The 25,578-nt window shown below is 41.4% G+C and overlaps 1 protein-coding gene across 1 annotated transcript in view; it reads right to left on the bottom strand.

Annotated features, from left to right (window-relative positions):
• The window catches only part of LOC132826956 (organic cation/carnitine transporter 2-like), a 132,993-nt gene that overhangs the window by 49,849 nt on the left and 57,566 nt on the right, over positions 1 to 25,578 (bottom strand). The window contains exons 2-5 of the mRNA XM_060843284.1: positions 22,675 to 22,778; positions 21,369 to 21,523; positions 4,203 to 4,374; positions 258 to 399 (exon numbers count right to left, since the gene is read on the bottom strand). Of these exons, the coding sequence (XP_060699267.1) occupies positions 258 to 399; positions 4,203 to 4,374; positions 21,369 to 21,523; positions 22,675 to 22,778 (573 nt within the window). The remainder of the gene's footprint in view (positions 1 to 257; positions 400 to 4,202; positions 4,375 to 21,368; positions 21,524 to 22,674; positions 22,779 to 25,578) is intronic.

Below are 25,578 nucleotides of genomic sequence, written 5' to 3'. Positions count from 1 at the left end.
CTATACCAAGGCCAATTAGTTGTCTTCTGTTAAATTTCTCTCGCTATTCCCCAGACATTGCTACATGCAAACATAGCATGAACAAGAATAAGTACTGCAGTGCCAAATTATCTTTTCCTACTTTGCTACTATAGGTCATAAACATAACTAAATATGGACTATGCCAGACTTTTAAAGATCTGGATATATGATGGCTTGATCTTGACATATTTGAATAGCAATTTCAGATAGAAAGAAGGGAAACAAAGGATAACTACCGTATATTCTCTGGTATCGATTTGCTGAAATATCACCCCAACATGGGTGATGCCATTTTTCTTAGCAAAACCTTGCACTATTTTCTCTGCTTCAGTCACCCGACCTTGAGCAATCAGCCATCTTGGAGATTCAGGTATAAGCCTAAAAAAAATGATACAAAAGTCAGCAATAGTAGTGGTGCAAAAAGGTGAGGGTACTGCCTGCCCTATTAGCATAACTGATGACTCTTGCTAAATTCCTGGAAAACTAGATAAATACATAAGTGGGATGGATACAGAACTTTGTGCCAATTGAGTTGTGTGATGGGCAGTGAGAGGATTTTCTTAATGAAGCATAAACGCCAGCACAGTCTAGTTAGGCCAAACAGCCTATCCGTGCGCTGTATTTTCTGAATAGCCAAGCAGTTTCTTCAGAAAATGCCAGTGAGTCCACCAATCGCACTGCACCTCCTTCCTCACCCTTTCACCCTCAAGGATCACTAGGACAGAAATGGAGATATTCGAGTCAACGTGTTAGAGGAGGATAGGGAAATAGTAACCTGTCAAATCACATTTGCTCAGCCATGTTTCTATGTCAGGCCTGAGTCAAGACTGACTTTAAGTGACTTTTAGTCACTCCACTGTTTAAATTAATTTTTGCAATTCATATTCTCATTTTGTGACAATCAGAGATGGCATCAAGCCAATGAAGAGCTTTGTGGCTGCATTATGCCACAACAAATAAACCTGGACCTGGACCTGACCATTCCATCAACCTTAGATCCGTACCTGCAAAGAGACTCCATTGGGGAGTATAGCCAGCACACTGTGTGCCAATCTCTCAACAACATACATGTTTAATTCTACACTGCAGAACAGATGATGTTCACAGACAAGGCAATAGCTATAAGCTTCCTGTAATACATAACACAGTCTTACATGGGATCTCTGGCACAGAAACAAGCTATTGATCCAGTCAGTGCTCAACTTAAGCCTCCAGTCTTTCCTCATCTAAAACTATCAGAATAACTCTCATTTTGTGAGTTCGGAGGAAGGGTCATTGGCCCTAAAACTTTAACTCTGATTTTTCTCCAGAGATGTTGTCAAATCTTCTGAGCTTTTCCAGCAATTACTGTTTTTATTTCTGGTTTCCAGCATCCACAGTTCTTTTGGTTTTTATTAACTTTCTTCTTCTTTCACCCTCACACCCTTGTTTAATCTTTATCTGCATCTATACTATTCATTTTAACTCTGTGCTAGTCTGTTTCTCTTCCTGACCCTCCTGAGTAAAGGAATTACTTCTGACTTCCCTTCTTAGTGGCTGTCTTATGTTGATGGCTTCAAGTTGTGATCTTTTCCACAAGTGTCAACATTCTCTCCTTACCTACACTATTCAAAATGTATTAGGTGTCTATTAGGTCACCTGAAAAACATCCCTTTCTGATATGTGAATCTCCACAACCTTGTTATGTATATTGTGAAGTATTTTGCATCTACAGTTCTCACCATAATTTTTTAAAATAATATGGTGGTCAGAATTGTATGCTCCAGGTTTGTGTTACTGAGAATATCCTCTCTCAACTGTGGAGAGAAAGCTGAATTAATGTTTCAAGCCCAGAGAACCTTCTTCAGAACAGGTTGTGAAGACAGGTCACTGGAGATGCAATGTTAATTCTGTTTTCTCTTCATAGATGCTGCCAGACTTGCTGAGGTTCTTCAGCCATTTCTGCTATCGTTTTGTTTCAGATCTCCAACATCCACTGTTCGTTGCTTAATTTTGGTCATCCGGAAACCCAAATAAGATTCTGGGGGCCTAGATCAATTCCTCCATAGCAGATTTGAGCTTGATTTTTTAAAAAACAAAAATCAGGAATTAAGAGTCCTGATAACCTTGAAACCACTGCCATCTCTAAGGTAATTAAGAAAAGGGCAATAAATTATGACCTACCTAGTGATGCGCATATCCAAACATCGTAAACTCTTTCCTTAAAAAAAGTGTGCCCATATTACATGAGACTTAAAGGAAGAGTAGCCATTCAGCCCTGCCATTCAATATAGCCAGTCTGAATGTAATCCCAACTCCATAACTCTCATTCAACCAAAAATACTTGAACATATTCTAACCCCACCTCCAATGCTTTCTGCACAATTCACTTGTGCAGACTAACAACTCACTGAGAGATAAAAGTTCTCCTCACTTCCATTTCACTTCTCATTCTTCAAACTATCTAACCACTCCTCATAAGATAACCTCTTCGTCCATGAAACTCTTTTGCTTCTGCCACATCATATTCTATCTTAAACAGGCATAATAGCATTCCTATAGTCTGTATTCCTTTACAAACTAGCAGAAACAGTAGGTCTCTCCACAGACGATGGATCTTCCAATCTCTGCTCTCTCATTCCAAGTGGTGGAAGCTAAAGACTAGAACAAGATAGTAAATGGAGAGCAAGGTGCCGAGCTACAGGTTTGTCAGGCATTTATCTTTTCTTGATTGCATTCCCTCATGCCATTCCTCCTACTGAAAAGTATGTAAACTTTACTGCTCAGCAACCCTCTCAAACTTCTATTTTTGTTTTCCTATAGGTGGATCAGAGTCAAAGAGTGTGATGCTGGAAAAGCACAACTGGTCAGGCAGCATCCAAGGAGCAGGAGAGTCAACATTTTGAGCATAAGCTCTTCATGCTCTTCCTGATGAACAGGTTATACTCGACACTCCAACTCTCTTGCTCCTCGGATGCTGCCTGACCTGCTGTGCTTTTCTAGCATCACACTCTTCAACTCTGATCTCCAGCATCTGCAGTCCTCACTTTCTTCTTGTAGATTTGCCAGACCAAGAGAAAATCACAGGAGTTGAAACATTCTGTTCTACTGCTGGGGTTTCATTCAACACTTGCAATTTGTTGCTCATCCTATTAAGTTAGGCAATTTTCAGGTATCCATCATGCCTTCCTGAAATAGACATTGGGTCTCTGAATATGTTCTTGAGATTGGCAATTCAGAGAAGAAGGAAATACCTCATTCAGGTCTTCCAACCACTGACGCAAACCAACAATGGAATTTCACAAGGAATCAACAATTCTTCTTCTAGTTCCACAGTACTCCCAAGGGCTTGTTGTGATCACAATGACACCCCCTTGCTGTCCTTAGCCATCACCCCTGCCCTTGGGTTTAGCCCCAGTGCTTTTGGTAGTGAGGCACAAATAGAAAAAAAGTATTTGTGAAAGCCTTTGGGAGATACAATTGGTTGTGTCACGAGCTATGAACCATTAACAAATAAATCAAGAAGTCATTGTCAGTGGACCCTGGCACAAAATCTGCTCTCGAGCAATTTACACCATCCTTTTCCTCAGCAAATGTCCAAGGAGGAGTAGCCAATTCACTATCTTGGTGGCATAGTCTTGGTGACCATTTGGTGAGCTACCAAACATACATATGCACCATTACCAAGACTTCCAATTCATAAATATTACCTAATTTTATCTCTGCTCCAACTCATCTATTTATCTATGTTCTTGTTACCTCCAACCTTAACAAACCCAATATGCTCCTTTTTCTTTTCCCACTTTCCTACTGACAGAAACTTGTATTCATCCAATACCCGATGCACAACAAGTCCTATCACCATAACTCACTGATCCACATTGGCTCCTGTTAAGCTTAAAAAATGTTTTAAGATTTTTAGATTCTCATTTCTACCCAGGCCAGATGCACTACAGAAAGTCTCCCAATGCCTTCCAAACCTTTGTCTCTTTGCCTCTCTTTGTCTCTTCCTCCTTGACATCATCTTTAAAACCTACCTCTTTGACCAGGTTTAGCCACCTCAGTATAAACATATCTGTTTAATGTCAGATTTTGTTTCATGACATTCCTTTTTCCTACTTGGGATGTTTTATTGGATTAATTGTTACATGATAGAAATATAAGTTGTTACTATTCATAACAGCTAAATGTAAGTAACTCACCACCAAAAAGGAATATACAGAATCTCTGGAATGGTCAAAGCTAGCAGTAACATCCTCCAATCCCGGATATAATATGCAAAGATTGGCAGAATAATGTAGCCTACAGCGTAAAACATACAAACACCAAGTGTCGAGTAAGCAGTCCTTTCAGCTTTACCAAGGAGTTCAGTTCCTGGTCAGTGAAGGAAAGAAAAGAATTTAAATTAGATGATAATCATTAATCAAAACCAGGATTATTTGTTGCAACTGCAAATGTGGAAGTTCCAGAAATTTAACTTCAAGGCATAATTTTACTCTCAATATTCACAGTTATAATGACAGTGCCCATAGCCCAATGGTAAAATTATGTTCTATTGGTAAAATTGGACAATATTTTTCTGCTTGTACAGGTGACCAATGGGGATATCTATGTTTTCTGGCAGCATGGTCTGTTGCTCTCTCAAAAACAAGCATTCAGTACCTGGGTGCTTCCCCCACTTCACCTGATGAAGGAGCAGCACCCAAAGGCTTGTGTTTTGAAATAAATCTATAACCTGGTGTTATGTAACTTCTGACTTTGTTCTACCCCAGTCCAACGCTGGCACCTCCACATCATAACTTTCTAGAACATGAGCTTTCTCTATGAGCAGTATTGACCCGTTGACATCGAGGATTGGTGATGAGCCAGTAGACCGGAGCCCATGGACAGAGTTCATAGCATCATAGCTTCTCTTCCAGACATTACGGTCAACAAATGACTGAGGTTCATCTGCTTTCCAGTTCAGTCTAGTGTCTTATATCTCTCTAAGCTTGCACGGCAGAGTCCCACGAATGCTACAGTAATTATTATGTTTGGATAGTGAGAAATTGTTATCAAGGTAAACTCTACAGAGTCCATGTTTCTCCCCGAGTAGTTTCCAGATTACCTCATTGATTCAATCAAATCAATCGCAACTTTTATGAGTGTTAGGTCCAAGGGCCTTCAACACACTATATCTCTGAAAGTCCATTCTTACCAAATACAGGCAACTTTCACAGTTTTCTATGAGAGATTTCTTTATGGCTGTTTGAGCCTCAGGTCAAAGGGCTGAATTATATGTTGAGGTTGGGCTCTCTGAACCTCTTTTGAAATATTAGACACAAGCCTGCTTCTGCACAGCCTACTTGCATTCATTACTTTCATTTTTCAATTGGTGGCCCATTCGTTAATATGAAGCAGGACTTCCCTTTGTCTCTAGAAAATGTTGGCCAAGTGGAGGGCAGCAGCTCTGCTCACTCACACAGGGTCAAACAAGAGCTGGCACTGCAGGATGAGACCTTCAGCAATGGACCCAGGGCATTGAGCAAAGGCCAAATCCTTCTGAGGCCTAACTGATAGGTCCCTTCTGGAAAGAGTTGGGGGTAAAACACTGGACAAGGTAGGACAAGGGCTGGCAACAACATCTGATTGGCATAGGTGGCCTGGAAATGAGTCACTCCTCTGCTTTACTGACCAGCAGCTCAGGGTGTTAAATCTTTCGGGCTACAAAGCTGGATCCTGCTGCCATTTATATTGGAACAAGTTGAGGCTCTTAACTGGGCACACATTTCCAACTTCAGGGCCTCAATTGCACTACATGTGTGGCCCACTCATTGCTTCCTTTAAAATCATGGTCAGGAGACACTTGTGGTGTAGTGGCAGTGTCCCTACCTCTTGCACCATGAGGCATGACGTCAAGTCCCACTTGCCCCAATGGTGTGTCATAACTTCTCAGAACACGTTGACTGGAAATTATCTAAAATCATGATTGGGACATGGGGACAGTAATGACAAAGCTGTTAAAACCATGGTCACCTAATTTACAGGTCCAGTCACCTGTTTTCTTGTTTCTGATTGGATCATAAAGTTCTGCCCAGGGAAACCAGCCCATGAAGCACCAGAACACAGACGGTAAATAAGCACAATGCCAGACATTGCACCAAGGTGCTCTCAGTTCAGAATTCTGAAAGCAAACTATTGTCAAATCTAGAATGCACATTTTACAAGGTGTCATGCCAGTTATTTTTGGGATAATTGCTGATCTTCGTCTGCTTGTTTACAGAAAAGGAACAGTTATGAGGTAGTCAGCTACATCATGGAAGCAAGTCCCAATGATAGATCCAAGCTCCAAGACAGATGGGGAGCAGGAATTATCAGTGCACGGGAAGAGGAAAAGACTTGATCAGAAAATGTTCTATTCAATGATTTGTTGCCTTATAACCAACAGCACTGCTCAACCTTCACCCTCTTCATCATCCAGGCCATTAGTCTTGCTCTTGCAGCTGTTGATGTTCCCCCAGTGTGGCAGCTTCAGTAGTAATCACAACGGCATCCCCATGTTTTTGAAGAGTATAGCCACCAGTGTTATAAAACTGTGTAATTGCAGTGAAACAGCAACTCTGCAATAGCTTTAAGATTGAGCTCTATTCATGCTTTTCTATAGTATAGGTGTAGTGTGGATGGAATATAGTAATATATGACCTCAACCTGACAAAAATCAAGCAAAACGACTCTGTAAGTTTTAATCGCCTAAACCCACCATGTATACAAATTTAGCGGAATAGCATGAAGATCACCTTAACCAGTCTATCAGTTTCTAGATTCTTCCTGTCAGCTGGAAGGCTCAAGGAGTGATTGGCCCTGTCATATTCCCAAAGGATCCTAATTCAGTTTGCCAACACTAATTGAATGAATGCCTGGAGATTAAATCATGTGACATTTAGCCATGTGGCTATGGTCAATATTCAGTCATTTTTGTCATAGCTGAGTGTGTTAGTGCTCTAATACTCTTGAAGTAATATGTTGTGGTACACAAGAAGCTATTAAAATCCGGTATACAATTTGGAAGTGTTTTGGACATATGTTAATTTTAATATGAGTGATAAACCATAAGATTGTACAAATTACCTGGAAATATCATTTACTCAATGCAGAATTTAAAGATCTACTTTACCTTTAATTTACTAGTAGTGCATGTGTTAAAAAATGAACTCGTAAAATAACATTTTAATTTTATTTTAAATTTGCTTTGAACTTTTGGTAGTTGTTACCCTATACCTTTAAGGGATTAGTTAGTGTTGTTTTAATACTTATTTAAAGGAATATAAAAAGAACTGGTTTTAGAATTTTAAAGTGTGCGAGAAAAGAACATTGTAAATGGTGTCTGTTTCTACAACTCAGATTAATGTATTTCATAAGTACATTTAATAGACACAGTGATGAATTTGGAGCACAGATCATTTTGGTGCATCAGTCAAATCAGATTGCATATTTTTAGAGTTAGAATGATGATTTTAATTGCCAGATAAAAATCTGCAGGTTGCCACAATTGAAATTATTTCAAGTAGAAACCTGGAATTTCATCATAATTACTCTTCCAGCAGAGTTACTATGGTGACAGAGGAGAAGCTATGAGGATATCTTGTCCATTGCCTGAAGTGAGATGAAGGCCTGGCAGTAGAGGACCGATAGCTGGAGCTGCAAAGATTTGACTGCATGGAAGCAGGTGCCATTTTATTGAACCTTTGCATCAGGGAAGAGTAATAGGAGTAGGATCTCTCTTTTTTTGAGTCTCAGGCTGCGCCCAGGGGAAAACTACAAGGAGTCAGGGGAGATGCTTTAATTGATGGTGCCAGGCTAGATATTGAGTGGTTTTGATGCATACAATGATGTACTGGATCTGCCAACTTTTGTACATCCTGATTAGATGCTACAGTCACTTTGCCAAGGAATGAACTCTCCACATCTTATCCAAAAGGATGTATTGCAATTAGGGAAAAGTGGATAGACTCCAGTCATTTTTATCACATGGAGTACAACATTCCATAAATATTTTGAGTTTTAAATTTCCTTCTAATGTTTCTGCTAACAGGTCAAAATTGTTAGATTAGCACTATAGGATGTACTTGCTAAAATACAGTAATGCGTACTGTCAAATGGCACAATCAACATTTCTGTCAACACTTTTTATTGTTAATAAATCAAAAGCACTCAGAATACAAACACTTACTGTTCTTCAAGTATCAATAAAATTATCTGTGATAAAAGTCAGAGTATTCCCACTTTCAGTTATTTTAATCAATATGAAATGACACAGGTAACACTTGAACCCTCAGGTCATCACCTCTGAACCCAAGACCCTTATGGACACTTGTAGCTTACACTAATTGGAATTGCTGTTTGTATTCCCATTGTTGGTAACTCCGTGTCCAGTAGAATTGGATTTGTTGGGCCATCCATGGAGACCGAAAACCCACTAACAAATACTGAAAGGAATTAGAAAAGCTCCTGGAACACAAAAGACAGACATTGTTCGCTGTACATGGTTATCAGTTTTGTTCTGATGTAGCTAGTTAAGTTCATAAGGGGAAACCAGTGAATGCGATCTACTTGGACTTCCAAAAGCTTTCCATGAGGTCCGACAAAAGAGATTAGCATGTATAACTGAAGTGCATGTGATTGGGGGTAGTGTATGAACATAGACAGAGAATTGGTTATCAGACAGGAAACAGAGTAGGAAAAAGCTGGTCATTTTCAGCTCCTAGTGGTTTACCTCAGGAATCAGTTCTTGGACCCTTGCTATCCACATTGTATATTAATGATTTAGATGACAGAACTAAATGTAACATCTCCAAGTTTGCAAGATGGTAAACTGTGAGAAAAATCCAGAGATACTTCAGTGAATTGGACAAGATGATTGCATAAATGCATGGTAGATGAAGTATAATGCAGATAAACGTGGGGTTACCCACTTTGATAGTAAAAACAGAAAGACGGATATAGACTGGGGAAAAAAAGAAGTGCAATGAGACTTGGATGTCCTTGTACACCAGTCACTGAAAATAAGCATGAAGCAGTGAAGAGACAAATGGTATGTTGGACTTCACAATGAGAGGATTTGAATACCGGAACAGGGATGCATTTCTGCAATTGTACAGGGGCTTGGGGAGACCACATCTGGAGTACTGTGTATGTAGTTTTCATATCCTTATCTAAGGAAGGATATTCTGGCTATGAAGGGAGTGCAAATGAAGACTTTCCTGAGATGTCAGGACCCATGTATGAAGAGAGACTGGATTGGTTAGGACAATATTCACTGGAATTTAGAAGAATGAGGGGGGACCTCAAAGAAACATGAGGTTCTAGTATGACTGGACAAGGTATAGGTAGATGTCTCCAAAGACTGGGGAGTCCAGAACCAGGTGTAACAGTCTAAGGATACTGGTAAGGCATTGAGACTGCGATGAGGAGAAATTTATTCTCCTAGAGAATAGCGGGCCTGTTGAATTCTCTGTTACAGAAAGCAATTGAGACCAAAACATTGGATAGAGGTACTTCTTAAAGCTAAAGGATATCAGGCAAAAGTGGGAAGGGGTCAAGGAGCAGGAAGATTAGCCATGACCATGAATGGCTGAATGGTTTACTCCTGCTCCAATTCTCTATGTTTCTATTTTTCTATCTGTCACCTAGCCACCCACTCCACTAATTTGTTTAAATTTCTACATTTTCCTCCTCGTTGTTTACAGTACTTCCAAGTTTTGTATCATCCATAAATTTTGGAATTCTGCTTTGTTCACCAAAGTCTAGCTCATTAATATATCAGGAAAAACAGGAGTCCCAATATTGACCTGTGGAAAATGCCATTACAAACCTTCCTTCAGTCCAAATAACATCCATTTGTTCCCTGCCGCTCATTCAATTTTGTATCCATGTTTCTAACGTACTTTTTAATACACGAGCTACGATTTTACTGACAAATCTGTTGTGCAGCAAATTCGTTTTGAATGTCTGTGTACCACATCTATCCTCACTGTTACCTCTTCAAAACACTCCAGCCAGTTAGTTAAACATGATTTGCCCCTAACCAATCTATTCAGGTTTTCTTTAGTTAACATGCATTTTTGAGTGACTATTGTCCTTAAGTAGTGTTTCTGGAAGCTTTCCCAGCACCAAAGTTCGTGTCCTTCTCAGTTATTTTATCCACACTTTTTCTTTGTCACCTTAGTCTCTGTTAATTTCTCATTGTCTCGGAATCTCAATTTGTTTGTCATACGTTCTCCCATTTCCTTTTCATTAGACCGTGACTGTGTCTGAAAACTATTATTTAATGTGAACCATCTGAATACCATGTACTAGGCAACTTGAAACAACAACTGTTTCTTTGGAGGGAAGCAGGGTGAAGTATCCAAGATGAAATAGCTAAAGGACCATTAGACTACCCTAGAGCTACACTGCAGTGCTGTCAAAGTGAATCGAAAGGATCTTTGACTGACTCCCTTACTAGACCTGAGGAAGTTATCTCCAACTATTCAACTTCAGAAGCTAACAGAATTGCAGCTTCTGAACATTGCTTTTTTTTTCCAATTTCAATGCCATGTCTTGACAGAACCTTTCGAGCAAGCTAGCCCTCAAATAGAAACATTGAATAGAAACGTAGAAAAATACAGTGCAGTACACGCTCTTTGGCCCTCGATGTTGCGCTGACCCAAGCCCACCTAACCTACACTAGCCCACTATCCTCCATATGCCTATCCAATGCCCGTTTAAATGCCCATAAAGAGGGAGAGTCCGCCACTGCTACTGGCAGGGCATTTAATGAACTCACGACTCGCTGAGTAAAGAATCTACCCCTAACATCTGTCCTATACCTACCTCCCCTTAATTTAAAGCTATGTCCCCTCGTAAAAGCTGACGTGGAAAAAGCTTCTCATTGTCAACCCTATCTAAATCCCTAATCATCTTATACAACTCTATCAAGTCACCCCTAAACCTTCTTTTCTCCAATGAAAACAGCCCCAAGTGCCTCAGCCTTTCCTCATACGATCTTCCTACCACACCAGGCAACATCCTGGTAAACCTCCTCTGCACCCGTTCCAGTGCCTCCACATCCTTCCTACAGTATGGTGACCAAAACTGCACACAATACTCCAGCTGAGGCCGCACCAGAGTCTTATACAACTGCAACATGACCTCAGGACTCCGGAATTCAATTCCTGTACCAATAAAAGCCAGTACGCCATATGCCTTCCTCACAGCACTATTTACCTGGGTGGCAACTTTCAGAGATCTGTGTACATGGACACCAAGATCCCTCTGTTCATCCACACTACCAGGTATCCGACCATTAGCCCAGTACTCCACCTTCTTGTTACTCTTAGCAAAGTGAATCACTTCACACTTACCTACATTGAACTCCATTTGCCACCTTTCTGCCCAGCTCTGAAACTTATATATATCCCGCTGTAACCTGACACATCATTCCTCACTGTCAACAACTCCACCGACTTTCGTATCATCCGCAAACTTGCTCACCCAACCTTCTAGCCCCTCCTCCAGGTCATTTATAAAAATGACAAACAGCAATGGTCCCAAAACAGATCCTTGCGGAACACTGCTAGTAACTGCACTCCAAGATGAACCTTTACCATCAACTACTACCCTCTGTCTTCTTCCAGCCAGCCAATTCCTAATCCAACCTCTAACGAACCCTCAATGCCATACCTCCGTATTTTTTGCAGGAGCCTACCATTGGGAACCTTATCAAATGCCTTACTAAAATCCATATACGCCACATCTACCACTTTACCCTCATCCATCTTCTTAGTCACCTTCTCAAAGAATTCAATAAGGTTCGTGAGGCATGACCTGCTCTTCACAAAACCATGCTGACTATCCTTGATCACATTATTCCTATCCAGATGTTCATAAATCCTATCCCTTACAATTCTCTAAGACCTTGCGCACAACAGAAGTGAGACTCACTGGCCTATAGTTACTAGGGTTATCCCTACTCCCCTTCTTGAACAAGGGAACCACACTTGCTATCCTCCAGTCTTCTGGCACTATTCCTGTAGACAAGGAGGACATAAAATTCAAGGCCAATGGCTCTGCAATCTCCTCCCTTGCTTCCCAGAGAATCCTAGGATAAATGCCATCAGGCCCAGGGGACTTATCTATTTTCACCCTTTCCAGAATTTCCAACACCTCTTCCCTACATACCTCAAAGCCATCCATTCTAACTAATTGTGACTCAATATTCACATCGGCAACAATGTCCTGTTCCTGAGTGAATATTGACAAAAAGTATTCATTCAGTGTCTCTCCAATCTCTTCAGCCTCCACGCACAATTTCCCACTACTATCCTTGGCTGGACCTATTCCTACCCTAGTCATTCTTTTATTCCTGACATACCTATAGCAAGCTTTTGGGTTTTTCCTAATCCTACCAACCAAGGACTTTTCATATCCCCTCCTTGCTGCTCTTAGCTCTTTCTTTAGATCCTTCCTGGCTACCTTATAACTCTCAATCGCCCCAATTGAACCTTCACGCCTCATCTTTACATAGACCGCCCTCTTCCCTTTAACAAGGGATTCCAATTCCTTATTTAACCACGGCTCCTTCACACAACCCTTTCCTCCCTGCCTGACAGGTACATATTTATCAAGGACACTCAATAGCTGCTCCTTGAACAAGCTCCACATATCGATTGTGCCCTTCCTTTGAAGCCTACTTTTCCAAGCCACGCATCCTAAGTCATGCCTCACCGCATGATAATTTCCCTGCCCCCAGCTATAACTCTTGCCCTGCCATGCACACTTATCCCTCTCCATCACTAGAGTAAAAGTCACCGAATTGTGGTCACTGTCCGCAAAGTGCTCACCTACCTCCAATTCTAACACCTGGCCTGGTTCGTTACCCAGAATCAAATCCAGTATGGCCTCACCTCTTATTGGCCTGTCTACATATTGTGTCAGGAAACCCTCCTGCACACATTGGACAAACACCGACCCATCTAATGTACTCGAGCTATAGCTTTCCCAGTCAATATCTGGAAAGTTAAAGTCCCCCATAACAACCACCCTATTACTTTCACTCTTCTCCTGAATCATCCTCGCAATCCTTTCTTCTACGTCTCTAGGACTATTAGGAGGCCTGTAGAAAACTCCTAACAGGGTGACCTCACCTTTCCTATTTCTAACCTCAGCCCAAACCACCTCAGATGGCAAGTCTTCATCCATCATCCTTTCCACCGCTGTAATACTAGCCTTGACAAGCAATGCCACACTTCCCCTTCTTTTACCCCCACCTCTGACCCTACTAAAACATTTAAACCCTGGAACCTGCAACAGCTATTCCTATCCCTGTTCTACCCATGTCTCCATAATAGCCACAACATCGAAATCCCAGGTACCAACCCACGCTGCAAGTTCACCTACCTTATTTTGTATACTTCTCGCATTGAAGTATGCACACTTCAAGCCACCTTCCTGTTTACAGGCACCCTCCTTCGAGATTGATGCCATGTTCCTAACCTTCCTACACTCACGGTCCTGCACCCTAAAGCTACAGTCCAGGTTGCCATGCCCCTGCAGAGTTAGTTTAAACCCCCCCAAAGAGCACTAGTAAACCTCCCCCCAAGGATACTGGTGCCTCTCAGGTTCAGGTGTAGACCATCCTGACTATAGAGATCCCACCTTCCCCAGAAAGAACCCCAGTTATCCAGATACCGGAATCCCCCCCTCCCTCCTGCACCATCCCTGTAGCCACGCATTTAACGCATCTCTCCCTATTCCTCGACTCTCTATCACGTGGCACGGGTAACAAACCAGAGAGAACAACTCTGTTTGTTCTAGCTCTGAGCTTCCAACCTAGCTCCCTGAAAGCCTGCCTAACATCCTCAACCCTCTTCCTACCTATGTCGTTGGTGCCAATGTGGATCACGACTTCAGGCTGCTCCCCCTCCCCCTTAAGGACCCGGATAACACAATCAGAGACGTCACGTACCCTTGCACCTAGGAGGCAAGATACCAATCGTGAGTCTCTCTTGCCCCCGCAAAACTGCCTATCTGTGCCCTGAACTATCGAGTCCCCAATAACTATTGCTCTGCTCTTCTCCACCCTTCCCTTCTGAGCAACGGGGACAGGCTCCGTGCCAGAGGCCTGAACACCATTGCTGGAATTCTAGATTACTGATCAAATTTTCATCTTGAGATGTAGTTTTATGCTTACTTATTTAAAATCTTTATTATTGTTCTAGCCAATCCCTCTACCATGTTTTTATTGAAATAACTTTCAATATAGTACTTTTGGAATAAACTAACTTGTTATCTCCTTTAAAATGAAGATACGCTGCTTGTTATTTTTGAACTGAAATACCTTAAAAATATATAAACAAATTTTAAGTTCATGGGCTACTTTGAGGAAAGGTCTGAGAGGTGATTGTGACAATGTATATTTTATATGCTCAAGCATCTAAATTGATACATGTGGATATTATCATTTTCAGTAGTTATAACTCTACATTATTATAGCAACACAAATCTCAGCCACTCTAATAATAATAAATAAGATATTTGGATATGAGAAACAAAACAGAAGTTGCTGGAAAATCTCAGCAGGTCCTGCAGCATCTGCGGAGAGAATGCAGAGTTAACATTTCAGGTCCAATGACCCTTCTTCAGAATTGGAATATGGTGTATCAAGGTGTGAGTAAGCAAGGGGTGTAATAACAATGAATGTGTGAGCAGCACCGTTGGTTGACATACTCCGGGCTACTGTTTCCAATTTGTCATCAAGTTGTGAATAAAGTTAATTACTTGGTGTTTGATTAGAAGTAATCTCCAAACAAGAACTTAACAGAACCACATTTGAACTTTTCAACCACATACAGAAAGCCCTAAAGCACTCCAACATACCTCTCTTGTGAGATCTCAGCACACACTCAGAACTGAAGCCAGCTTTGGAGGCTGAGAAAAATCCTTCTAAATATAAAATATGATCGGCCAGTGTTGGTATTAGTGGTCACAAGTTTGAAAACAAGTACCACTTGTAATTCAAATATTTGCTATTTGATTTCTTATTGTCACATGTACCAAGATACAGTGAAAAGTATTATTTTGCATGCTAGCCAGACAAATCAGAGCTTGCATAAATACATCAGGGTAATAGAACAGAATGCAGAATATAATGTTACAGCTGCAGAGAAGGTGCAGAGCTAAAGTAAAAAACTAAATAAAACAATGTGTCACCTTTCATTTAATGAACGTATTCTACAAGCACAGCTTGGTCTACAATTAGAGTGTTTTAAAAACCAACACATTCAGCATTCGATACAAAAATTCCATTGAATTCCTCCTGAGTCACTTCGGCTTTGATATCATTTTAAGGATCAATTTCAGGATCAAATGACGCTCTTTTCAGTTACAGAATGATCCCTTTACAACAAACGATCTTCCTCTCCCTTCACTGCATTAGACATTTACATGTCTTCACATTTCACATTATCACATCTCACAGTTTGATAACGAAACCACCAAACGTAAAGCAAGACAATGCACATACCTTGCCCTCTTTGCGAAAGTTTATTCTTTATCAATGTTTCACATATTCCATTTGATGAAAATATAATCCTTGAATGCCTTGTTGAGGGAAATTGGAATTCATTGTTTCATCTGGGATGTGATAGAATGGGTGCTCATATTAATGTCACAGTACGCTAATGAATTGCTGGAAATACTGACAATTTTGGTATCAAACTCTTTTGGTAGTGTGAGCAACTTTGGAAGCACTAGGCACCTTTTTATTCCCATGAAGTGGCTACATCAACAAGCTATTGTGCTGAAAATTTTCCATGACCCACTTTGGAAAATTTTAAGTGGGTACTGATGCGAGTATGGTTTTATTTTTAATACTCACTCATAGGATGTGGGTGTCACTGTCGGGGCCAGCATTTATTGCCTGTCCCTAGCTGCGTTTGAGAAGGTAGAAGTGAGCTGCCTTTGAACCACTACAGTAGTTCACTGCTGTAGGTAGACCCACCAAGCTCTTACAGAGGGAATACCAGGATTTGATCCAGCAACACTGAAGGAAAAGTTATATATTTGCATTTGCAAGTTAAGATGGTGACTGGTGTGGACGGGAATTTGCAAATGCTGATGCCATGTATATGCTTCCCTTGTCCTTCTAAACTGTGTGGCACATTGGCTCAATGGTGCCTTACAACGCCAGGGAGCCAGGTTTGATTTCACCCTTGAGTGATTTTCAGTGTGGAGTTTGCATATTCTCCCTGTGACTGCATGAATTTCTGCTAAGTCCAAAAATGTGCAGATTAGGTGGACTGGCCACACTAAATTACCCATAGTATCTAGAGATGTGTAGGTTAGGTGTGTTGACCATAGGAAATGCAGGGTTACAGGAATGGAGGATGGCGATGGGGTTGGGTAATGGTAGAATGCTCTTTGAAGGATTGGTTTGGATCTGTTAGGCCAAATGCCCTGTTTCCACACTGTAGGGATCTGTGGAAGTGGTCGTGGATTTGGAAGGTACTGTCTGAGGACCATTAGTGAATTTCTTCAGTGAATCTTGCAGATAATACACATTGCTGTCACTGAACACTGTCAGTGATGAAGGGAGTGGATGTTTGTGGGATGCAGCACCAATCAAAAGGCTGATTTGACCTGGATGGTGTCAACCTTGAGTGTTGTTGAAGCTGCATTCATCTATACAAGTGGGGAATATTCCATCACACTCCTGATTTGTGCCTTGTAGGTGGTGGACAGCCTTTGAGGAGTCAGGAAGTAAGTTACCAGCTACATAATTCTTTGCTTTTGACCTGGTCTTGTAGCCATTGTATTTATATGGTTCATTCTGTTCAGGCTCTGGTCAAATGTAATGCCCAAAATATTGGGGTTTCAGTGATGGTAACGCCATTGAATGTCAAAGGGTGGTTGTTATAATGTCTCTTATTGGAGATGGTCAGTGCCTGACGTTTCTGTGATGTAAATGTTACTTGCCGTTTATCAGCCCAAGCCTGGATATTGTTCAGGTCATGCTACATTTGAACATGGACTGTTTTAGTATCTAAGGAGTTGCAAATGGTGCGGAGTATTCTCCAATCATCAGCGAACAACCCTATTTCCAAGCTTATAGAGGAAGGAACGTAATTTTTGAAGCACCTGAAGATGGTTGGGCCTAGGGCACTCCTATAAGACCATAAGACCATAAGACATAGGAGTGGAAGTAAGGCCATTCGGCCCACCGAGTCCACTCCGCCATTTAATCATTGCTGATGGGCATTTCAATTCCACTTACCAGCATTCTCCCTGTAGCCTTTAATTCCTTGTGACATCAAGAATTTATCAATCTCTGCCTTGAAGCCATTTAGCGTCCCGGCCTCCACTGCACTCCGCGGCAATGAATTCCACAGGCCCACCACCCTCTAGCTGAAGAAATGTCTCCACATTTCTGTTCGGAATTGACCCCCTCTAATTCTAAGGCTGTGTCCATGGGTCCTAGTCTCCTCGCCTAACGGAAACAATTTCTTAGTATCCACCCTCAAGCCATGTATTATCTTGTAAGCTATTTAGATCTCCCCTTAACCTTCTAAACTCCAATGAATACAATCCCAGGATCCTCAGCTGTTCCTCGTATGTTAGACCTGCCATTCCAGGGATCATCCGTGTGAATCTCCGCTGGACACTCTCCAGTGCCAGTATGTCCCTCCTGAGGTGTGGGGCCCAAAACTGGACGCAGTACTCCAAATGGGGCTTAACCAGAACTTTATAAAGGCTCATTAGCACATCGCTGCTTTTATATTCCAACCCTCTTGAGATAAATGACAACATTGCATTCGCTTTCTTAATCACGATTCAACCTGCATGTTTACCTTTAGAGAATCCTCAACTGGCACTCCCAGATCCCTTTGTACTTTGGCTTTATGAATTTTCTCACAGTTTAGAATGTAGTCCATGCTTGTATTCTTTTTTCCAAAATGCAAGACCTCACATTTGCTCATGTTGAACTCCATCAGCCATTTCCTGGACCACTCTCCCAAACTGTCTAGATCCTTCTGCAGCTTCCCCACTTCCTCAATACTACCTGCCTGTCCACCTAACTTCGTATCATTGGCAAACTTCGCTAGAATGCCCCCAGTCCCTTCATCCAGATCATTAATATATAACATGAACAGCTGCGGCCCCAACACTGAACCCTGTGGGACACCGCTTGTCACTGGCTGCCATTCCAAAAAAGAACCTTTTATCCCAACTCTCTGCCTTCTGTCAGACAGCCAATCCTCAATCCATGCCAGTAGCTCACCTCGAACACCATGGGCCCTCACCTTACTCAGCAGCCTCCCACGTGGCACTTTATCAAAGGCCTTTTGGAAGTCTAGATAGACCACATCCACTGGATTTCCCTGGTCTAACCTACTTGTCACCTCTTCATAGAATTCTAACAGGTTTTTCAGGCACGACCTCCCCTTACTAAATCCATGTTGACTTGTTCTAATCCGACCCTACTCTTCCAAGAATTTAGAAACCTCATCCTTAACGATGGATTCTAGAATTTTACCAACGACCGAGGTTAGGCTAATTGGCCTATAATTTTCCATCTTTTGTCTTGATCCTTTCTTGAACAAGGGGGTTACAACAGCAATTTTCCAATCATCCGGGACTTTCCCTGACTCCAGTGACTTTTGAAAGATCTCAACCAACACCTCCATTATTTCCTCAACCACCTCCCTCAGAACTCTAGGATGTAGGATATTTATCAATTTTAAGACCTTCTAGCTTTTCTAGCACTATCTCTTTTGTAATGGCAACCATACTCAACTCAGCCCCCTGACTCCCTTTAATTGTTGGGATATTACTCATGTCTTCCACTGTGAAGACTGACGCAAAGTACTTATTAAGTTCTCCAGCAATTTCCTTATCTCTCATCACTAGCCTTCCAGCATCAGTTTGAAGTGGCCCAATGTCTACTTTTGCCTGTCATTTGTTTCTTATGTATTAAAATAAACTTGTACTATCATTTCTAATATTACTGACTAGCCTACCTTCATATTTGATCCTCTCCTTCCTTATTTCTCTCTTTGTTATCCTCTGTTTGTTTTTGTAGCCTTCCCAATCTTCTGATTTCCCACTGCTCTTGGCCACTTTATAGGATCTCTCTTTTTCTTTGATACATTTCTTGACTTCCTTTGTCAGCCATGGCTGTGTAATCCTTCCCTGGATAATCTTTCTTTTCTTGGGGATGAACCTCTGTACTGTGTCCTCAATTATACCTACAAACTCCTGCCATTTTTGCTCTACTGTCTTCCCTGCTAGCCTCTGCTTCCGGTCGATTTTCGTCAGTTCCTCTCTCATGCCCTCATAATTACCTTTATTTAACTGTAACACCATTACGTCCAATTTTGTCTTCTCTCTTTCAAACTGCAGACTGAACTCTACTATATTATGATTGCTGCTTCCTAAGTGTTCCCTTACTTTAAGATCTTTTATAAAGTCTGGTTCATTACATAGCACTAGGTCCAGAATAGCCTGCTCCCTTGTGGGCTCCATGACAAGCTGTTCAAAAAGCCATCCTGTAAGCATTCCATGAATTCCTTTTCTTTGGATCCACTGGCTACACTATTTACCCAGTCCACTTGCATATTGAAGTCTTCCATGATCACCGTGACCTTGCCTTTCTGACATGCTGTGCCCTGGTCCTGACCACTGTTAAGAGGTCTGTACCCAACTCCAATTACGGTTTTTTGGCCTTTGTGGTTCCTCAATTCCACCCATACAGACTCCATATCATCCGACCCTATGGCGTTCAGTGCCATAGATTTAATTTTGTTCTTAACTAACAAGGCCACCCCGCCCCCTCTGCCCACCTCCCTGTCTTTTCGATAAGTTGTAAATCCTTGGATGTTTAACTGCCAGTCCTGAACCCCCTGCAGCCATGCCTCTGTGGGTGCCTACCACATCATAATCATTCACGATGATCTGTGCCGTTAATTCATCTACTTTGTTACGAATGCTACGAGCATTCAGGTAAAGTGCCTTAATGCTAACTTTCTTATCATTAGAGATATTGGAAGTCATAAGATGACCTAGGTTATCCTTCCCTTTTGTTGCATTCCTAGTCTGCCGCAAGCTTAAATCCACCTGCATACATGTTATCCTCCTGCTTATCTTTCCATTTAACTCCATACTCCCTGTCACTTTCATTTTTCCTTTCCCCAACTCAGAAGTTTATAGTCCTACTGACCACCCTATTTATTCTCTTCGCTAGAACATTGGTACCAGATCGGTTCAGGTGGAGACCATCCCAACGGTACAGATCCCCCCGGTTCCAAAACTGATGCCAATGCCCCATAAGTGGAATCCCTCTTTTCCACACCAATCCCTTAGCTACGTGTTTACTTCCCTAATTTTCTTATCCCTATGCCAATTGGCACGTGGCTCGGGCGTAATCCTGAGGCACTCTTGTGGAGACATTCTGGAGCTGACATGACTGACCTCCAACAACCACAACCATCTTCCTCTGTGCCAGGCATGTCTCTAAACAGAAGTGATTTTTTCCCCTTAATTTCCATTGATTTGAGTTTATCTGGAGCTCCTTGATGTGGTGCGAGGAAAGCACAGCCAGTCAGGCAGCATCCGAGGAGCAGGACTGTCGATGTTCCTAGTTGATTATACCCTTACTGTGGAACTCCTTGATGCCATACTCGGTTTGAAGTGACAATGTGATTTATTTTTGAATGCTCCTTCTCAAGACCAGGCCAGTGGGAGTTCCCTAAATTGTTGGTGCCTTTTATCTTGGTCATCTTGTTCCATTCTTGCACCAGTTTTTCATTTACACCAGGCTGCCTCAATATAGTACAGTCATTTGATGAGTTAGCAAGTGTTAACAAAATTAGCTTTCTATGTTACATTCTTCTCACATGAGAACTCTGCTCTGTTCAATCGTTACTATGCTCTTTGTGGTCTTGGTTTAAACTTCTCCACAGCACAGTCTGTATCACCAAAATGTAACTCAAGCACAATCCAAAATATGAATTTCTGTACTGAAAAATCTCCTAATGCACGTATAGCATTAAATGTACATATATTAACTGGTGTTGACATATACGCTAATCTATGCTTAAACATTTTAGCACTGTAAAAGGGAGTTATCTTACATGTAGGTCAACTTTTATGCCATGATTGACGATAAGGATATTTCTAAGTGTTCTTTTGTGTAAAGAAATATGCATGGGAAAATCCAAATAAATCCTTTTTTTCAAACTTGTCAAGATTCTACTTTTAAAACATTGAAAAAGTAAATTAAAAATATTCATAAAGAACTAAGTTTTATAAACTGTACTAAGCTTCTAATGCATTATAGACTGAAAATAACTTACCAAGAACAAATGCAGCTACATAATTTGAGATATCTCCAAACCCAATAAAAAAGCACAATATGCAGAACACCTCCCAGCTCCAGGAGACCACTTGAATGAAGCTCAAGACTGTTTGTGTTATCATAGCTCCAAAAAGGACAATTTTTCTCCCATACCTTTAAAAAATGGGAAAATATGAAAGTTCAATTACTGGCATGGTTTACCTCGTTTTATACTTCTATATACTTGGTTTTAAGAATTTCCCTACCCCACCCATTAGTTAAACTTATCTATCTTGATTTGAAAAATTTGGCTGAGTTATTCTTTCATGGGATCTGGGTGTCACTAACAAGGTTTGCAGTTAGTTGTCCAACCTTAAGTATCTTTGAACTGAGTAGAATTCTAGGCCATATTGGAGGGCAGTTAGGAGTTAAACATATTACTGTAGATCAGAGACACACACAGATCAGGCAAGGTTGGTGAATTTCTTTCCTAAAGGATGTTGATGTGTTTTTTTTCAATGAGCTTTTGATTCAGGATTTTAGAAATTTAAGTTGTTCCCAAAGGAACATCTGGGACTCTAGCCCACTGGCATTACCATAAGGCCACATTTCCCCTGAGTTCCAAATCCTGCCTCTGTGGGGCAGAAATCACACTGTCACTTCATTAAGGCCTTTCCTTAGGGTATTGTCTTTTTAAATGTTCAAATTTTCTACTGGGTAGTGAGCAATATGCCTGCCTTGTAAAAGGCAGCCCATTATCTCTATATCTCCCTTCACGTATGTCTGAGTATTTCTAGTATTTTCCAGTTTTACACCAGAGGCCAAAGGCTGGAGCTGGAAGTCAATTTTGCAGCAGAATGTACAGGTTGGAGGTTAAAATTGCTGACACACTCCAAAAGGTGGAACCCTGGCAGAGGAATGTATTGCCAGTTCAGACCAAAGCATGTCTGATGGCACAAATAGAGGGAAAAGAAAAACACGGAGTTAGAACAAAGTTCAGATTATTCTGAATGGTTTAAGGTGAAGAATAGCACTGACTAATGAAATGTATCTAAATTGAAATGGAGTCTGAAAATTTAGTTTTTTTTTGTTTGGAAACGAGACTGTTGCTGTCTGTTTTCAGGAACTTCCAATGTCTGACTTACGCAAGTTGCCCTTTTATTCCAAAACCAAAGATTAATGAGCTAAGAAATCCTGTCTACTGGACATCACTGATGTGAATGTGAACAATCAGCTGCATTTACATTCCCAATGGATTGACTCATGACATTGACCTATAGTTAGAATAACTTCTGTATAAGCTAATACAAGGATTATAGGTGTACCTGTCTGAAATGTGTCCAGAGATGAACGCACCACTTGTCATTCCCAGAAAAGTCACTGACATGGTAAAGGGACCTTTCCAATTGTTATCACATACTAGATCCCACTGCAAAAAAGGCGCAATAAAAAATTATAATCATACAAATACAAAATCTCCTTTTAAAAAAGAGAACACTCCTTTAAACAATACCATTAGAATAAAATTCTTGTAAATCCCATAAGGAAAGCTCTTCCTCTATCTAAAACCTTGTACAAATGTTTAAATTTTCCTCAGGTTACATCTTTTCATCTTTTCTTGCAGCACAGTGGGATGTGACTCTTTGGCTTTCAATAGCCTTCTGATGTCTTCCTCAAGTAAGAAGACTTCATTTGAATGTTACAGCACATTTATTACACTCTACAGGAGTCCCCAGTTTACAAATGATTAACTTACAAATGCTCGTACTTCCATGGTTGTAATTTTAAAGACCTGACTGACAAACATCTCCCGGACTTACTTGCTTTCCATTGTCCTATGTTGTATTCTGATGTGCATACAATTTAACTTGTGAACAGACTCGAACAGAATGTGTACGCAACCAGGGGACTGCCTGTACTGACCTTTTTTTAAATCCAAGAACCATCTGTGCCCACTTTCTTGTTTAGTATCCAGAATCTGTTTCAATGGCTACTTGAGACAATTTGCTAAATATTCTGAATACCAAGACACCACTTCACCTTTACACACTTCGGTAGTTATAGCGTCCTTGGAGTCATAGAGGCCTACAGCACAGAAAAAAGACCCAGCAGCTACAGGAAAGATGTTGTGAAACTTGAAAGGGTTCAGAAGAGATTTATAAGGATGTACAAAGTTAAAAATCACACAACCCCAGGTTATAGTCCAACAGGTTTAATTGGAAGCACACTAGATTTCGGAGCGACGCTCCTTCATCAGGTGGTGGGCTATAACCTGGTGTTGTGTGATTTTTTACTTTGTACACCCCAGTCCAGTGCTGGCATCTCCAAATTATAAGGATGTTGCTGGGGTTGGAGGGTTTGAGCTGTAGGGAGAGGCTGAATAGACTGGGGCTACTTTTCCTGGAAAGTCAGAGCCTGAGGAGTGACCTTATAGAGGTTTATAAAATCATGTGGGCCATGGATAGGGTGAATAGCTAAGGTATTTTTCCCAGGGTAGGGGAGTCCAAAGCTAGAGGGCATAGATTGGGAAAGGAAAGATTTAAAAGGAACCTGAGGGGCAACTGTTTACGCAGAGCGTGGTGCATGTACAGAATGAGCTGCCAGAGGAAGTAGTGGAGATGGATACAATCACAACACTCAAAAGGCATCTGGATGGGTATATGAATAGGAGCGGTTTAGAGGGATATAGGCCAAGTGCTGGCAAATGGGACTAGATTAAGTTAGAATATCTGGTTGGCATGGATGAGTTGGACTGAACGGTCTGTGTCGGTGCTGTACATTTCTATGGTTCTATGATTCCATAAGTCTGTGCTGGAAAAAAAACTTCCTCATTATTTATTTTCAGTACTTGGCCTATCATTTTGCAAACTTTGGCATTGCAAGTGCATCTTCAGTTTGAGGCCTTTGGTGTCTCTTTGACTAGTGAAAGCAATTCTTCACCTTGACAGTTGTTTTCTCTCTCTCTGCATGTGGCATCACTGTAATCATAGCCAATCTACAGTTACATAGTGTTAGTGAGAATTCATCCTCAAATTGCTGTAATCTCTTGTGACAGTCCCACAGTCTGGTTAGATGAATTGGCCATGCTAAATTGCCCATAGTATCCATGAATGTGCAGGTTAGGTGGATTAGACATGGGAAATGCAAGGTTACAAGGATAGGGTAGGGTGGTGGGTCAGGGTGGGTGATGTGACTTGATGGGCCGAATGGCCTGCTTCTCCACTCTAGGGATTCTATGATTCTATAATTCTATGATAGCACACAATCTTTTTAACCACTGAACTGCTGACCCACTTGTAGTACCTTCTTGGCTCCTACACTCGCTGAAATTGTAAAAGGTTTTCTCTGTTGAGGTACTGTTAACACCTCTTTTCCCGCTACTACTCTTTCTCAAAAATCCATCTCTGTCCTGACAAACTACTGCTTCATCTCAAATCTTTCTTACCTTTCCAAAGTCACTTTCTGAATCTATTAAGATCTTTTCCCTTTTCTGAGTCTGAACTCACCCAAACAACTTTCTGCCTTTACCTGCCACTGTCTTGGTCGTAAGTTTTACAATTTCCATCCTTTAGCTTTCCACCTCTCTCAGCAGTCTCCAGTGCCACCAAACAGATATAATACTTCTCAGGCCTGCATCCAAAGTTAACACTAAACACTCAGCAATTTTGTTAGGGAGCTAAAATCATGGATTCCTCTGAGTTCTGAGTCTTCACTCTGTTATTGTAGTAAAAAATGAGGTCTGCAGATGCTGGAGATCACAGCTGCAAATGTGTTGCTGGTCAAAGCACAGCAGGTTAGGCAGCATCTCAGGAATAGAGAATTCGACGTTTCGAGCATAAGCCCTTCATCAGGAATAAGAGAGAGAGAGCCAAGCAGGCTGAGATAAAAGGTAGGGAGGAGGGACTAGGGGGAGGGGCGATGGAGGTGGGATAGGTGGAAGGAGGTCAAGGTGAGGGTGATAGGCCGGAGTGGGGTGGGGGCGGAGAGGTCAGGAAGAGGATTGCAGGTTAGGAGGGCGGTGCTGAGTTGAGGGAACCGACTGAGACAAGGTGGGGGGAGGGGAAATGAGGAAGCTGGAGAAATCTGAATTCATACCTTGTGGTTGGAGGGTTCCCAGGCGGAAGATGAGGCGCTCCTCCTCCAGCCGTCGTGTAGTTGTGTTCTGCCGGTGGAGGAGTCCAAGGACCTGCATATCCTCGGTGGAGTGGGAGGGGGAGTTAAAGTGTTGA

Source organism: Hemiscyllium ocellatum, chromosome 2 (assembly GCF_020745735.1).
Source record: "Hemiscyllium ocellatum isolate sHemOce1 chromosome 2, sHemOce1.pat.X.cur, whole genome shotgun sequence".
NCBI lineage: Eukaryota > Metazoa > Chordata > Chondrichthyes > Orectolobiformes > Hemiscylliidae > Hemiscyllium > Hemiscyllium ocellatum.
The sequence above is the reverse complement of the archived record's forward strand: the minus strand, read 5'-3'. Positions and strand labels throughout refer to the sequence as shown.